This window comes from Sturnira hondurensis, unplaced genomic scaffold (assembly GCF_014824575.4).
Source record: "Sturnira hondurensis isolate 20B ecotype Veracruz unplaced genomic scaffold, ASM1482457v3 Scaffold0005279, whole genome shotgun sequence".
In the NCBI taxonomy this organism is placed as follows: Eukaryota; Metazoa; Chordata; class Mammalia; order Chiroptera; family Phyllostomidae; genus Sturnira; species Sturnira hondurensis.
The window spans coordinates 6,175,592-6,191,386 of NW_028077910.1; the positions used below are offsets into that span (position 1 = coordinate 6,175,592).

Here is a 15,795-nt window from a genome sequence, read left to right on the forward strand (position 1 = left end):
TGATTCTGTACAAGAGTTAAGGATTGTCTAACAGTGAAACAGGTTACTTCACGAAGTAGCCAGCTTTCCATCAGAGCAAATATTCTGGCTGAGATCCATTGACTGTCAGATTGGGTAAAGTGTTCTTCTTCGTGATTTGTAGGGTCCCTTCCAGCGCAAGACTTCATCATTCCTAAGAAACACGATGGCGCATAGCCTTGTTTCATGCCGAGAACCAAGGCCATGATCAAATAGGCCATGTGCGGGGAGTCTTTCAAAACATCATTTTTAAAATGCAGTGGACAGCTTGTTCATATTCTGGATTGGGGGGGATAGCAGCTATCAAAGGCACTTTGGAGTAAATCTGAGTGTGGACTCTGTCTTAAACGACATGCAGTTGATTTTCTGAGGTGTAAGAATGGCATCATGATTATGTAGACATGTGCCCTTGTTCTTAAGGAGTGTGTGCTGAAGTATTCAGAAGTGAAGCGTTATGATGTCTGAAACTCATTTTCAACTAGCAAAAATAAGTTCACGATTGATAACTGTTAAGTCAAGGTACAGAGAGAAACATTTTCCAAAACAAAAAGTTAGAGAAAATAAATTATGCCATTTTCCTCTTCAGCCAGAACCTCCATTGAAGCTAAAGATTGTTTATTATACAAAACTGAAGATTGATTATTATCCAGAAAAATTATCATCAGTGAAATTCCTTACCAAGAGCTTGACTTTATCCAGGGGTTAATAATTTGTGTGGCTCGGATATAGGAATCTGTCTATGACTTTTAGTTTTGGAAGGAGGCAGATCTGGCAGTTTCTTTGTAGGAAATAAGAAAAGCAACTCTTTTGTGTTTAACTAGGTGTTCCGGTGCCTTCCCAGCGATGAAGTACACAGTTTGGTTCAGCTCAGAGACTTTATAACCAAGCCCATACCGGCAAAGGAAGATCCCATTAGAGCTGAGGAAGAACTGAAAAAGATCCGTGGGTTCTTGGTGCAGTTCCCCTTCTATTTCTTGGCTGCCGAAAACCTCCTGCCTTCTGTTGGAACCAAAGAAGCCATAGTGCCCATGGAGGTTTGGACCTAAGAGTCATGGGGTCAGAGACTTCCACCAGCGAGCACACTGCGCACAGTGACTGCCAGAATCCCTGACCGCCCAAACAGCCCAACGCACTCTTGTACCCAACCTACAGATGCTTCTGGTTGGCTGGGAAGGGCTGTAGTCCCACTGATGTAAGGGCATTGAATCTCATCAGGGCTTTCTCCTTCCTCCTGCCTGTCCTGTGAGAGAGGGACTGCATTTTTATTGGCAGCATCTGCTCAACAGCCTCAACGTGTACTCAAATTCCACGATGTACACCAAAGTGCCTTTTCTGCACTAACAAGAACTGACCTGTAACTATGATCTAGGTTGCCCAAAGTTGTCTGAACCTCCTTGTTCTTCTCGGACCTTCATTTACGCAACTAACATCTGCTGGGCCTGCCCTCGTTTCATAGTCCAGGCACTGTTGGAGATCTCGCTTAGTGTTAGAAGATACCGTGATGCTGCTTCAGGGTTCTTCAAGGTTACGTGGAATGCCCATGCCCATCGGGTCCTGAAGTGGCAGTGTTCACTCCAGCAAGGGTGCGGTCACCCTTGAAAAGGAATTTCAGTGAGTGACAGACAGTAAAAACTTCAGTCTCCATAGCAGTCCACATTAGGCAGTTCTGGTAACACTGATGCTATATAATGTATAGCTTGACACCACGGAGCAACAGGAAGGGATTAAATTCAGTTATTGAGGCAGCGATTTCCCTTTGCCTCCAAAGGCACTGACAAGATGTGTCCCCCAGATCAAATCTGGAAACAACGAGTAGGATATTTGATTACAGCAGCTGATAAAAGGCAAACACAGAGCACGCAGCCTTCAGAAACCTTTGGGGGGGGGGTGAGGGAGAGGGGGGGTGGTATCTGATCCAGATAAGAAAAGAAGATTCCTCAGAGTCCTATAAAATTTCCTGTCATTCTTAGCTGCTGGGTTGACTGAAATTTGAGTTTTTATATTTCAAAATGAAACCAGTGAAGGCAGTTTGTCTTTCAGGAGAGTCAGAGGTTTCCTAACTCATGTCGCAATTAACAAGCGTGTGAGCCTGACCTTATTTGACATTCAGCTCTCTAGCTGCAGTATCTTCTTAAAGAAAAATTAACTGATTGCAGAATATGGGCTACGTTGCTTGCCTTATTAAATATACATTAACATTCCGTTGGGAGGACAGAGGTGAGGATATTCATTTATTCATATTGTTGTAATCTGTGAATTATTCTGGAAACTGTTTTCTTGTTTCTCTTTTTGGACAAGAGTGCCCTTTGGTACACCATAGCGCTAATTTTACAAAGCAGAGCTGTTCTTAGGGCCAGAAGAGCTAATGCTGGCTCCCAAAAGGCCCATGTCCGTAAAGCATGAAGTAGGTGCGATGCTTGCATGTCTGTGTGTCGCCTGGGCAGGATCTCCTGTGGGCCGTTCTTCAAAGAAGAGAGGACCCACCCACCCCCTGGTTTTTGCGGAGCTCATAGTGGAAAAGGCCTACTAGGGGCACAGAGTCAGTGATCTGGGTCAGCAGGAAAGAGCCAGTGTCAGACCCAGGAGAGGACTTCACAGCCAGAGAACGTTTCACAAATGAAGTGAGACTGTGTGACCCATGGTGGAAGTGAGTAGGCTTTTATGAATGATTAACTTTTTTCTCAGATTGCTAATCATGGAAACAAGAATTCACTCTCCAGCAGTTGTAAATAGAGCATTTGCTCTTTATGAAGTTTCGATTGGCATTTAAAGTGTTGAGTGTATGTGGAATACCTACTTTTTATAGTTCATTTTTAAACATTTTTTAAACTGTAGAGCAGTCAACAGACTGGCTCTGGATTTTGTGTAAACCCATGACAAAAAATAAGAGCCTAAAAGGACCCTTGCCCTTTAAAAAAATTCATTCAACCTTCCCCCATTTTATAGATGAGGAAACTGAGGCCCAGAATGATTGAAGGACTCAATTAAATGTACCCAACTTTGGTGAACCCGGGTCTAGTGAAATTCCTACACTCCATTATTGACCTCTCCTTTCACTTTATCATAGATTTCAGAAGGACATCTCTAAGCTGTTCTGAAACCCTGTGATACTGTGCATTTAGGTGCTCGTCCGTCTCCTTTCCCCTACTAGAATGTAAGCACTCCAAGATGGACACTTTCCTGTGAGTTGTTCATAGTGTATCCCCAGAGCCTGGAACCGTGTTTAGCATACATGAGGTGCTCCATAAATGTTTGCTGGGTGAATAAAGGAGGTGGAGGAGAGAGCTAATGAAGTGAAGAACTTACAGTCTCGGACAAGAAAACTTACTCCTCGCTTCTATGGCAAGTTTCTCTCCTACTGCACCTTCTCAAAAGCAAAATGCTCATCTGCAAAGATGAGCGGAAACAAGATCTCCTTGGATGGGTTTTTTGGGAAAGCTAGTGCGGTAACTGCCTGTTTTGTAGTAGAAGTTTACGTTGTGCAGCATTCTGCAAAAATTGCACGGGATGTGGACATGAGATGTATTGTGTGGCCTAATTACCCTTCCTCCTCTGACACCATTACTACCAATAGAAGCTCAATGTCTGGCATGAACTTAAAAATGCAAATGACCCAAAGCCTTGAAAAACTATTATGGATCAGTTCAGTGTTTCAAATCAACTGTAATCTTTCCAAACACATTTAGTGCTGTACCTGACACTCTGATCATCTGCAATAATTTTTGTTTTCGAGAAGGAAAATTCTATAATTTTAAGAAATGAAGGGTAAGAAGCGGTCATTGCCTGTGAAAGGTATTCAGGTCGTCCAAGCTTAGTCGTTGGGAGGAGGTTCAACACAGCAGGTCTGGTGTGGGCATTTGCTCTGCATGAAGTGTCCACGTGGTGACTCACCCTTCAGTGATGTTCTGAATTCTCAGCCACAGTGCATCACACAGAGAGCCAGAGAGCTGGTCATTAGATGATTGAGTGGATTATTGTAAAGCAAAATATTGGTCTCATTACCACCTTTGGAAGAAAATTTTACCTATAGATAGTCAAAAATGAGCAGCTAATTTCTTATGTAATAACTTGGGAAACTGTAACATTGTGAGCGAACAGCCTCTCCAGATGAAAACAGCCCAGAATTCATTGCCGATGGAAGACTACCAGCAGAACAGATGGTATGTACTGTCCATCACGAAGAACTGGGCTTCTCTCTGCATCTCCTCAGTCCTCGTTCCCTCAGCCTTTGTCCACACCAGAGTGCCTCCTCATTGCCATTTTAGAGGTCAACAGAAAGTCTCCTGGAAAGAAACAGAATTAGGCCTCTACAATGAATCTTCAATTTCATTTACAAGTGACTGACACCATGTTATTTTTTCACAGAGGTAATCATTCTTTGTTAATACCCCTGGTCTGATACGCCACTTGGGCATATTCAGGTGCCCGTTGCCCTCTGTAGCAGAGCCGAAGAGGACCCTCTGTGACTTTCTTTACCTCTTACTCTCTCGTACAAAATGGGCACATGCTAAACATTTTAAGAATGCTTTGGAATATATTTTAATTTCCTGGAAGGTCTTCTGAGGCCAATTATTATTGGCAGTTTTGAGGTATAAAATGGATTTTACTAGGCATAGGCCTCGGGAAATTCTTGGATCTAGAAATTCACTGGAAAAGGAATTTGTCAGCATCTGTCAAAAAGTTGCAGGTGAAGAATCAATGGATTTGCATTATTTGGGGATGGAGGGCAGGTACCATAATATGATTCCTAGTGGCATTTAATTCATATGTGAGATATTTCTGGCTTTGACTTAAGATTGGAAGAATTCATTAAAGGGACCAAAATTTTTATGGCTTACTTTCTTTTAATTTTCTTTTATACCATTTTAATTTCTAACTTAAAAACAAAAAGTAATCACACGTAGGATAAATGAAAACTCGCAATAATAATTTTAAGTTCTAAAGTAAGACTGGGTGGCAGCCCAACCCAAATGCTGGCTTGCTTACCCTTGCCAGTTCCCAAGTAGCTACAATTGTTGGCTTTATTATAGATAAATACATTTAAGTGAATTTTGTCTCAGTTCACTTTGATGCTGTGAAATATGACATCATGCCCTCTAAACGTAGACTCCACTTGGAATCTTCACATAAAATGATCTGGACCAAAGGCACTGACATTGTCATCAACCATTCTAAACAAATCAGACCAGCACATTGAGGCTGGAGCACGTCTCTCTCACACAAAACCCAAATACTTGGTGATAAGCATCCATTCAGAGTATTCAGACATGGGCAGAACTCGACCTCCTAGCCTCACCATTGCAGTAGGGTTTGGCAAACTAAGGCTGGGCTTCCTTTTTTTTTGTACTTGAAGTTTTATTTGAACACAGCCATGCCTGTTCACTTACATGTCTTCATGTAAATGAATCTGCAACTCGTCTCCCTAGAGGAAGGATCACTAAGCTTTTTCAAAAGATGGTAAGGTAGAGCAAAGAATGTCCAGACAAAGTACCTCGACCTGACAGATTTGAGTGCATTTTAACTCTTCCATAAACAAGGTTTTCAAGTCTCCCTATCTCAGAGCCCAACATTCTGCAATAGATTTATTCTAAGATCAGGGTGAAGGCCTTTCAGGAATGAAAATCACGTGTTTTGGTTCAGGAAAGAGATGTCGCCAGCTAAAGCAGGCTTCTCCCAGCTGCGCACTCAGAGGCCAGCATGGTTGATGGTGTTTACATCTAACGTGTTATATAAAGGAGGATGGATAGGTGTAAGGGTTTGTTTTCAGAATGAGAACTGTGAACTTAAGACACTCAGTTCCCCTGAATTTTTCTTCTGTGAAGCATTGGAAACAATAAATATATCTATTCTTGGCTTCACGATCAACGCTTTCTATGCTGGGTTCCTTAACTGCTTTTTTTTTCAAATGTAAATATTCGTTAATCAATTAAAAGTGTGAAATCATCAGTGACCCTCTATTTGGAAGCAAGAGTTCTCATTCTGAGAACACGCTGTTAAAATGGCACAGAATGAGAGCGGTTCGGCGTGGGTGCTGGGGCGCATCAGTGAACCAGTCGGAGCAGGTGCCCCACCTTCATGGTGCTCACATTGTAGTCAATGGATAGTTAGTGGAGGTCCAGGTGACCTCCATTCTCACAATAGCAAAGTGCCTGAAACCAGAGGCGTTTGGGGGAACACTGCCCAGCCAGAAGGAAAGACCAGATACTGCCATTTGCAACAACGTGGATGGATCTTGAGCATATCATGCTAAGTGAAATAAGTCAGATGAAGAAAGTCGAGAACCATATCATTTCACTCAAATGTGGGCTATAAAACTGAAAGCAGCAAATGAACAAATATGACAAAACTCATAGACATAGGGAACAGTATGGTGATTACCAGAGGGAAAAGGGGTGGGGGGCGTGCAGTAAAGGGTAAAGGGGGTCAAATACAGGGTCCAGGTCCAGCAGAAGCAACTCCTGCTTGGGTGTGGTTAGTAGGGTAATAATGTGGGTATAATGATTTATAGTTTGAACTTGAACATTTCACCTAAAATGTCATGTGGTGTGCTTGAGTGTGATATTGTTGTTACTGAATCACACGCTTATGATTTTGCTATAAAAAGGTGAGTTATTATACAGCCCCTATAGATGGTGATAGAATGAGATTAGACTTCGGGCAGTGATCACACCATGATGTGTCATAGAATTTTACACTTGAAACCCATGTAATTTTATTAACCAGTGTCACCTCAATAAATTTAATACACTTTTAGAAAAGAGATATTTGGATACAAGTGTTGAATTTTGCCAAGCTGAGAGCAGCAAAAACTAGAATAAGATAAATGCTAGTCTCTGAGGGCAGGAGAGGAGGAATCAGGGAACAACATCACCACAACTACCAATACCAATGACAATAGCTAACTAACATTAGGGGCTTTGTTGGTCAGGGCCCCTTCCCAGGCAATCCCTCTCTCCAAAGCAAGCTGAGATGGTTAGTCACCCTAACAGCATGGTAGGTCACCACACATGTGGTCAGCCACCTACGACTTCCTTCTCTCAAGAGAAACTAAAGCTTACCCTGCTGGTTAGCTCAGTGGATTGAGTGCAGGCTGCTGACCAAAGGGTTGCCGGTTCAATTCCCAGTCAGGCCACATGCCTAGGTTGCAGGCCAGGTCCCCAGCGGGAGCTGTGTGAGAGGCAACCACACATTGATGTTTCCCTCCCTCTCTTCCTCTCTTCACCTCTCTCTAAAAATAAATAAATAAAATCTTCAAAAAAGGGAAGCTAGAGCTCTTTTTCCAGGGGTCACTCCTGTCTCCTCTATAGCTTCCATCTTAAGCAATCAGTGTGACATTGACTTAAACCTCTTCAATAGCTGTTATTTTGTTATTTCCTCGAGAAAAGTAATGTGGAGGGTCAGGGGCACACAGAGGTGGAATGGGGTCAGATTATATGTAAGGAGCTCAGACATTTTGAAGTACAGAAATTCCTGGCTGGGAATGGAACACAGACATTTTTTTTTAATTGAGTTGAAAGCAGCTAAAAAGCTGGAACGTATTAGGTAATTAAAAATTTTTTTCATAACCCATCTTGTCCTGTTAGAATGAACAATTCTGGTTAGAAATCCAAGTGAGAAAGCCAGCATGAACTAGAAAGTTCTCTTGCTGCTACTCATGACTGGCAGGTTTAGACCAGCACAACTTCTCTAATTCTCTCTGAGCCTCACTTACCAAAACCCCTCCAACCATGCAGAGGGCCCAGGGCATCCTCAGGCCCTGGTTCCACCTGCTCCCTGTCCAGCCTGGATCTGACTGTATCACCTCCACCCTGGTGCCTAGGGCTGGTCCTTAGTTAACGTCTCTGCTGTTCCCCAGCTCATCACAACCCAGGCTTCTGGAACTCCAGCTTGGAACCCGAGCCCTAGAACTGTGCGGATTCAGGATGGAATCAAGATACATGGGAGAGTCTAATGCTGGCTTCACAAGCAGTTACAGATCGTTAAAGTTCCAACCCAGAGCTGGTCCCAAGCTTTGTCCAAATTGCCATGTCCCCAGTCGACTCTATTAGGGAGCCCCTGGGCTGCCTGGGTGGCTCTGACAGCCTTTTGCCTCCTTCTTTAAGCCAGACGGCTCTGTCGGCTCTGAGGGGTACCCCAGGGTTATTGTACAAGGCTGACAAATGAGAATTCATGCAGCCCAAAAGCCAGCTGGATGTGTAAACAGAGGACTTCTGGTGGAGAAAGAGAAAACTGACAGGTGTTCTTCCCCGAAGTCCTCAGTCTTTCTGGGTGGGAGTGTGTGAAAAAAGGAGGATTTTTTCAGAGTGGCTACATGAGGTAGAATTAATTATATAAATTAAAATCAGAGCACACTTCTTCAATTCCCCTACATAAATCTGTGCAGAAATTTTTATTTTGATTCTTCAGTGGTCCAGCTATTAATTTTAGATACAGGATATGATCAGGTTCCTGCAAAAAATTTAACTTGTTATTGTCTACACAGAGTAAACGTGAAGGTGAAGAGCTGATAGTCCATAGATTAAGGTGCTCTCAGCCTCTTTTTTAAGGAGCCCTATGCAATAGCCATCGATATCAGTAACCTGTTGTCACAATAATGCCGCTTGACAGCTTCAAAGTCCCGGGGCTTTAAACAGTGGTCACTGTCTCTGCATGTCTACTGGGGGTCAGCTGACCCGGGCTGAGCATGTGTCCAGACCTGCTTCATGTGTCTCTCCTCGTCCCCCTTGGGCCACAGGCCTGGCCACAACATTTTCTTCTCAAGACAATGGCAGACGCAGAGGAAGGCACCTAAAGACAGAAATGCCCCTTATAGACTAAACTGGAACTAGAAGCTGGTCACTCTGCCCACATTCCATTGGCCACACACAATGGAATGTAAGCCCCACATTCAAACCCAACACCCATGCATCCAGTGGAAGAATTTCAGAGTCACATGCAAAGGGTGTGGCTACAAGGCTACAAAAATTGGAGACAATAATCTACCAAAACATCTAACAGGATTGTACTTGTATCTCACCACGTCAGTTCTGTCCGGTTTTCCCCTAAGTATACCTATAGCACTCCAAACCCACCTGTGTTTCTCTCTTTGCCTGACTGAGCTGCCTTCTTCTGCTGACAAGCCAGCAAGTCCACTTTTCCTCCTCAGATTCTGGCTTTCCTAACAGAAAGATGTCTGGAACTCAGGCTTACGTTTACCACCTGGGTGAATACAAAGGCCTGAGTAACTCATGGAAAACTCACGTGCACTGCCCCAAATAAAACAAAAGCCTTCAATATTTTCTTGATTTGATTGAAAATTCCCTTGATTTAAGTATTTTTGAATATGTCGTTGTGTCAATTGTAAGTATGGCTTTGTAAGTATGGCTTTGTTGAGTAGTTGAAGTATTTTCCTGCGATAAATTATATATTTCACTCCTCTGTTTTCCCAGAAACTTCAGATAGTTCTGGCCCTGTTTCCTGACCACAGGTCACGTGCACAGGCTGACTAGGAGAGGGACAGCAGGAAGGGCCATTTAAAACTGGCAATTATTGCACTTGCCATATTGCTTATTACTGAGTATTTGCATTCTTCATACTTCCCCTCAAGGGTGTTAAATTTTGATTAAACCCAAGGATCTCTGACTGTCTTCCATAAATAGGGAAAATTCTAAAGTCATAGGCAATGGTTTCGTATGCAAAAAGAGTCACTAACTTACCATGCTAATTATTTCTGGTGTTTATCTGCTTAAGTCCTGCCCAGTCCCTTCAGATTTGTGCTAAATCTTCCCATGACATTCTGGGTGAGAATATTTTTCTTTAAGGTTCCCCTTCCACAAACTTTGCATCACCTCTAAGGGAAGATTGTACCCCTCTTTGACAGGATTTTGAATCAAAAATACCCAAAGAAAAAATGTGAAAGGTTCTCAGGCATAAGCAGAGGTCAATGTCAGTGTTTCTGAGTATCGAGGGCACAGTTCAGTTCTACAAAGATAACATCAGAACTCGCTGTGCACCCAGCCTTTGCACGCACCATTTTGGTGAGTCCTCACAGCAGCCCTGTGAGCTAGCCGGCGTTGCCTTCCAGGGTGCTGATGAGAGCGTTGCTTGGCCAAGGCCCCTACATAGTGGAGGAGGCTGGATTTGGACTCAGATGCATATGAACCCACAGTTTACTTTTAACTTTGAAAGGGTCCCTTAACTGTTTTCTGGAGGATAAGGAAGAACTATGATGGACTCCCAACCTCAGACACATTACTGAAGTCTGCATCTGCTATATATTGTATTGACTCGACAGGAAGAAATTCCTTAAGCACTGTCTTTGGATTTTGCAGTTCCATCAAAGCAAAGCCTGAATCAATCCCCCACACTTCTCTATTTCTGCACCAATGTGTTTTTAAGAGCCCCCTGTTTCCCAGGTATAAATATTGAACCCAAGACCCAGATGCCTTCCCCCTGGGCATCTGCAGATTGTTTAGCCTAATTTTTCTCCCCAATGTGCACAATTCACATAATCATTCCTCTACACATTTTAGTCACTGCCTTTTTCAGTAATACATTTTTCTTGCTTAAAAAGATGACTTTTACACCAATACTCATAGTGGCATTGTTCATAATAACAAAAACCCGGAAATAACTCAAATGTCTATCGATGATAAATGGACAAATAAAGTGTGGTCTACCAATATAAAAAAAAACACTATTCAGCAGTCAGAAAGAATAAAACACTGATGAATGCTACAGTATGAAAAAAACCTCAAACGTGCTGTGCTGAGTGTAAGAAGTCGGCTGAAGAGGAGCACCTGGTTCCATTTCTGTGGCATGCCCTGAAGAGGCAGCTCTGGGGACACGAAGCAGACTGGTGACCGCTTTGGACTGGGGATTGGAAGGGTGTCATTTATTTAGCTTAGTTTTTAAGGGGCTTAATGCTAGTTGGAAGAGGCTTAATTTTAAAAGAGGCGGGAGGATCTTGTTGGGGTGATGAAAACATTCTAAAACTGCATTTAGGATGATGGCTGCACAATTCAGTAAATTAATAAAAATTATTAAATTATATGTTTAAAATGAGTGAATTTTACAGCATGTAAACTATACATGAGTAAAACTGTGTAAAGAAGAATCCATGGATGACATTTTCAGCCCCATGAAACGTTGGTGAAATGTTTTACACAGTAAGCCCCCGAGATGAGTGTATTCGTCAGCAAAATGAAGATAGAAATTTCTACCTTAAAGACAACTGTCTGGATATCAAATGAGTTATTAAAATAAAGGGGCTTTAAAACTGAAAAATGGTTAATAGAAATGCAAAGATGTCTTTGACTCAGGAGTGGACAGAAATTTTTTTATTCTTTCCTCTAGGTGGTGCTAGAATCTAAAAATCAGCAACCCCCTGGTACACGCATCAGCTTTGTAGAAATTGCCTTTCCCTGTGAGGTTTTGTGCCTAAAGGGGGTTTTTGACCCACTGTCCTTGAGTCCAGAGCCTTCTCCTGAAAAAATCTTCAGATAACAGACCTCGGGCTTCACTACCGAACTCCTAACCACTCCCAACTTGTCAATGGCACAATCCATGTGCTGTGGTTGGATGGAAAACATTCATCATCCATCTCTCCCCACTAGTTCCCGTGAAATACTCTCAGTGCTTGAGTACTGAGTTAGGGATTAACCAAACCATTTGTAAAAGATCTCAAAACAAACCCAAGCCTAGCAAACAGCACCACATCAATGGAGAAACGCAGCTGCAGGCCCCCTGCCTGCCCCCACCATCCGGGACAGAAGGAACCGCGATGTGCTGTGTTCTGGGTCACTTTATGTGTTAGAAAGTTCATGCTTCCAAAGTTGTAAAAAGAGCTTCTGTACCATGTTTAGGTCTTCAATCTGAGTCCAGCTTCCCCGTGTCTCTCTCTTCCCCCCTCCCCGCTTCTGGCTCTTTCCCTCCCTCAAAAATAAAAAAAACAAAATCGAAGATGGGTTTATACATTGTCATTTTGCTCTTCATCTGTTGGTTTCTAAAAGAATCCGATTCAAGTAGTAGAGCCAAGAGCCCAGAGTGCAAGGTGTGTGGGCCCCCCTGTGCAGCAAAGGAACACAGAGCCATCCTCTGAGCCCCGGGGCTCCCACCGGACCGACTGCTATACTCAGTTCCAATAGGCCACAGGGCTGATACTTTAAGGGAATATGGAAGTCGAAGCTTGTGACTCATGGTGTCTTGCAAGAGGAAGAATGCAGAAGAAACACAGAACATGCATGCTGGAGTTGTGCAAACAGGCAACTCGTTACCGAGAATTTCTCACTGGTAGAAAGGGTTTCCCACAGGGGAAGCATTAGAAAAACGGCTCTTGCCTGCTAGAGCCCTCTGGTCAGTGGAAACAAATAGCTTTAAAAATACAATACCCTGGAAACTTCTAAAAGTAGTATTTAAGCATCATGGAAGTAACCTCTGAGAAATTAATGCACAATCAATTCAGGCACACGATTTACATCTGCTGTGTATCCAGATTGGCTCTCTCCTCTAACTGGAAATCTATGGACTAATTCTGGGAAGGCCAGAAGGAGTTTTATGTTTTCTGGGATGTAGCTGTGCAACCTGCCACAGTGGGGAGATCTGTAAGCCTTTAGGGACACCTGAAGCTGGCATCTGAAAATACACATTTCAGATTAACACCCAACAAAATAAGTGTTCACAGGTGTAGGCCTTTAAGCCCAGCCCTCTGTCCAAAACTGCAGTCTTCCCTCTCCCAGCAGGCTTGGCCTTTCCTAAATGAAGTTCATTGCAAACAATGAGCTGCTCCTGCTTTGAGGATTGACAGTGAATGCCTGGAAGAGACACAGCCAAGTACATCGCAGTGAGAGAGCTGGGAACCAGACTTCTCAGTGAACCAACACGGTACAGACCCAGGGCCTGCTATGGGCCTCTCTCAGTGTTCTCATCTGCCCAGGTGGGTATAATGCTGATGTAGTGGGTTAATTATGCACAAAGCACAGTTAAAGCTCCAGGTTTTGAAGTTAACTATAATGAGAGATGCTGAGAAAGAGCAGAGGAGGAGTACGAGGGGAATGGGAAAAGGGTGATCTCAGGAAGTTGATGGAGTTTCAAGAAAAGGGAGCTCCAGGGAAGAGGAAGTTGGTAAGGGTGTCCAAAGCCATCCTGGCAGCATTTCGTGGAAGGGGAGGCAGGGCAGAAAGCCCCCGTAACATGAATGAAAAATAGATGTGGGCCCAGGTGCCCTGTCTTGTGAAGGGAAAGGAAATGAGAAGGGGAATTGCCAGGTGGATGTGTTTCATAGGAGAAGGTTTTCTTTTTTTTGTATTGCAAAGACTTTCTTATGACCTCGCATGCCTCTATCCAGTGCTGAATTCACACATGGAAAATCTAATCTTGCCTGAGACACCATCCTTCTCTGATTGGCTTCTGGTAGGATTTCAACAAATGTTTGTGGGAAGAAGCAAGGCTGCACTCCCAGAACTGCCGTGCTTGAAAGCAGAAATCCTTCTTAATCATATTGAAAGATTTCACTCGTTTGTTTTTTACAATTTTGCACTTCTTACTTGTGTGGTCTCAGACAAGCAATGTCTTTGGACCTCAATTTCTTCATGAATGAAAGTATAAAAGTCATGGCCCACAGCATGCAGGTTTTATCCTGTTTTTTTTTTATCATCATCATCACTATTATAACCCATATTTTACCATGTATAATGTGCACTTTTTTGCCAAAAAATTTTGTGCAAAAATTTTGCACAAAAAATTGTGCCCAAATATCTGAGGGAAAAAGAAGGGTGTGCATTATACATGGGTAGTACTAATTCTGTATCTGTATAAATGTTTTTAATTTATGCTAACAATATCCACATACAAAACAATACCCCTTATAATACAAAAAAAACAAGTACCTAAGATAAATAAATAAATAATTGACTTAAAACATTAAAAGATTTTTTTCCTGAAAGTTTGGGCAAAAAAACATGGGTGCGCAGTATATACAGCAAAATACGGTATTTGTCGCCCTGGGAGCAGGGGGGCAGATACATACTGCACAGCTCGGATGTAGGTGGACCTTGGGGGGGTTTCCACACTTTGCCCTCTGTGCTAGGCCTCTGTGCCCAGGACTCTTGCACATGTCCATGATGAGGTGAACCATGGGGTTTCTTAGAAACAACCTGAAGTGAAACAGCAATCTTGTAGACTAGGCTGTGGGTGGCGTTGAGGCAGGGATGCTAAAAGGTTCTTGCTCTGCTTGAGAATCAGGCTGGCCTGGTTTGAAATCTGAGCCTCCCCAGTTGGCTACATGACCTTGGACAAGTTACTTAATTTCTGACCCTCAGCTCCTCATCTGTCAAATGGGCAGAATAATGGGGCCCACACAGAGGGCTGATGTGAGGCTCTGGGGTGATCATGTGTATGAAAAACTTTACAGTGTTTGGTGCACAGTGGCTTTTTTATATTATTATTCAGTAAGTCTAATTCTTACTACCTCTGCTTTTGTCCTTCATAGAAAAATAAATTTCTAAATGTTACTTCCAAATCCGTATGTTTCATCAGCTTTTAGGGAGAGTAGAGATTTCCTTCCTGTTCTCACAGGGGTAAGGGGTTAGTGATAAATTTGTTTTTCTTCTTTCTAAAGGTCAGAGCACAAACTCATGTTTCTCTTCTGGTTTCTCTCTGACTCATCTTTGTGCCTAAAGCAAATTGTGTATTTCCGGTCTTATTTTCTTTATCTGACAAATGGGCTTTGCTTAATCATTTCTCTCCCTGTCTTTCAGCAAAAACCTACTGTTTGGGACACTCTATAAACTGTGTTCCAACATTTTGCCTCCAATTTTTTCCTGTACGGGGTGATTTAGACTGCTTTCCAGCAGTAAGGAATGGGGGCAATACTTCTCCAAGGTATTATTAGAAAAAAATACCACAGGACAGTGGTTCTCAATTCAGGGGAGGTTTTGCCCTCCAGGGGACGTTTGGCCATTGGAATTGGTTTGGGTTGCCACGGCCCAGAGGAGGGGATGCTATGGCCTGTGGAGGTGGAGGCTAGGGATGCTGCTAAACATCCTGCAGCACACAGGACCGCTGCCCACAGCATCCACTAGGCCGAGGTTAAGAATCCCTGCCGTGAGGGTCTCAGTATTTTAACTTCCTCCCTTAGTTTTTCTTTTTCCTGGTTTCCTTTGCATTCATGCCCTTGGCCTCAATTCTGTCCCGTAGTCAAACCTCCCTCCCCTCTCCTATGTATCTGTCTTTATGTATCCTATGTATCATCCCCTTCTGACCACTAAGTCTTTCTTCATCCTGTCTTCTGCTCTCTCATTGTTTACTGTTTCATGATCCTCCAAAGTTCCTGGTCCTTGGAAAATACTCATGTAGTTGCTGTTCTGACTCTGTCACTAATTAACCGTGTGCCCTTCGGTCAGTCATTTTAGCTCTCTGGGAGTCCACTTCCTTTTTGTAAATAGGCACAGGGCAGAGTGATTTCTAAGGCTCAAATCCATGATTGGCAACTGTCCTGGCAATTCAAATGCCTAGCAAGCTTACAAGAAAATTTCAGTGTGAGAGAAAGACCCTATAAAGAAAACAACGTTAATTTATTGGTATATAGTCAGAAAGAAAAAGATATTTATGCCATTGTATAAATACCCAGAAATTCAATCCTGCCAAGGCAATCATGGGTAAGATAAAATCTGTATGTAGGTGGCTAATTTTCAAAAAAATCTATTAGAAAATTAATGTGTAAAATGTACTCATTGTAGCATTATTTGCAATAATGAAAAGTTGGAAACAAATAGCCAACAATTGGGGGTTTAGATGAAA

At 42.8% G+C, this 15,795-nt stretch overlaps 1 protein-coding gene across 5 annotated transcripts in view; it reads left to right on the top strand.

Annotated features, from left to right (window-relative positions):
* PLD1 (phospholipase D1) overlaps positions 1-5,187 on the top strand; it is a 183,466-nt gene extending 178,279 nt beyond the window's left edge. For all 5 annotated transcript variants that reach the window (XM_037046527.1, XM_037046528.1, XM_037046523.1 and 2 more), the window contains one exon: positions 840-5,187. In XM_037046527.1, coding sequence (XP_036902422.1) covers positions 840-1,064 — 225 coding nt within the window. In that variant the 3' untranslated portion in view covers positions 1,065-5,187. The remainder of the gene's footprint in view (positions 1-839) is intronic.
* The last annotated feature ends 10,608 nt before the right edge of the window (positions 5,188-15,795 follow it).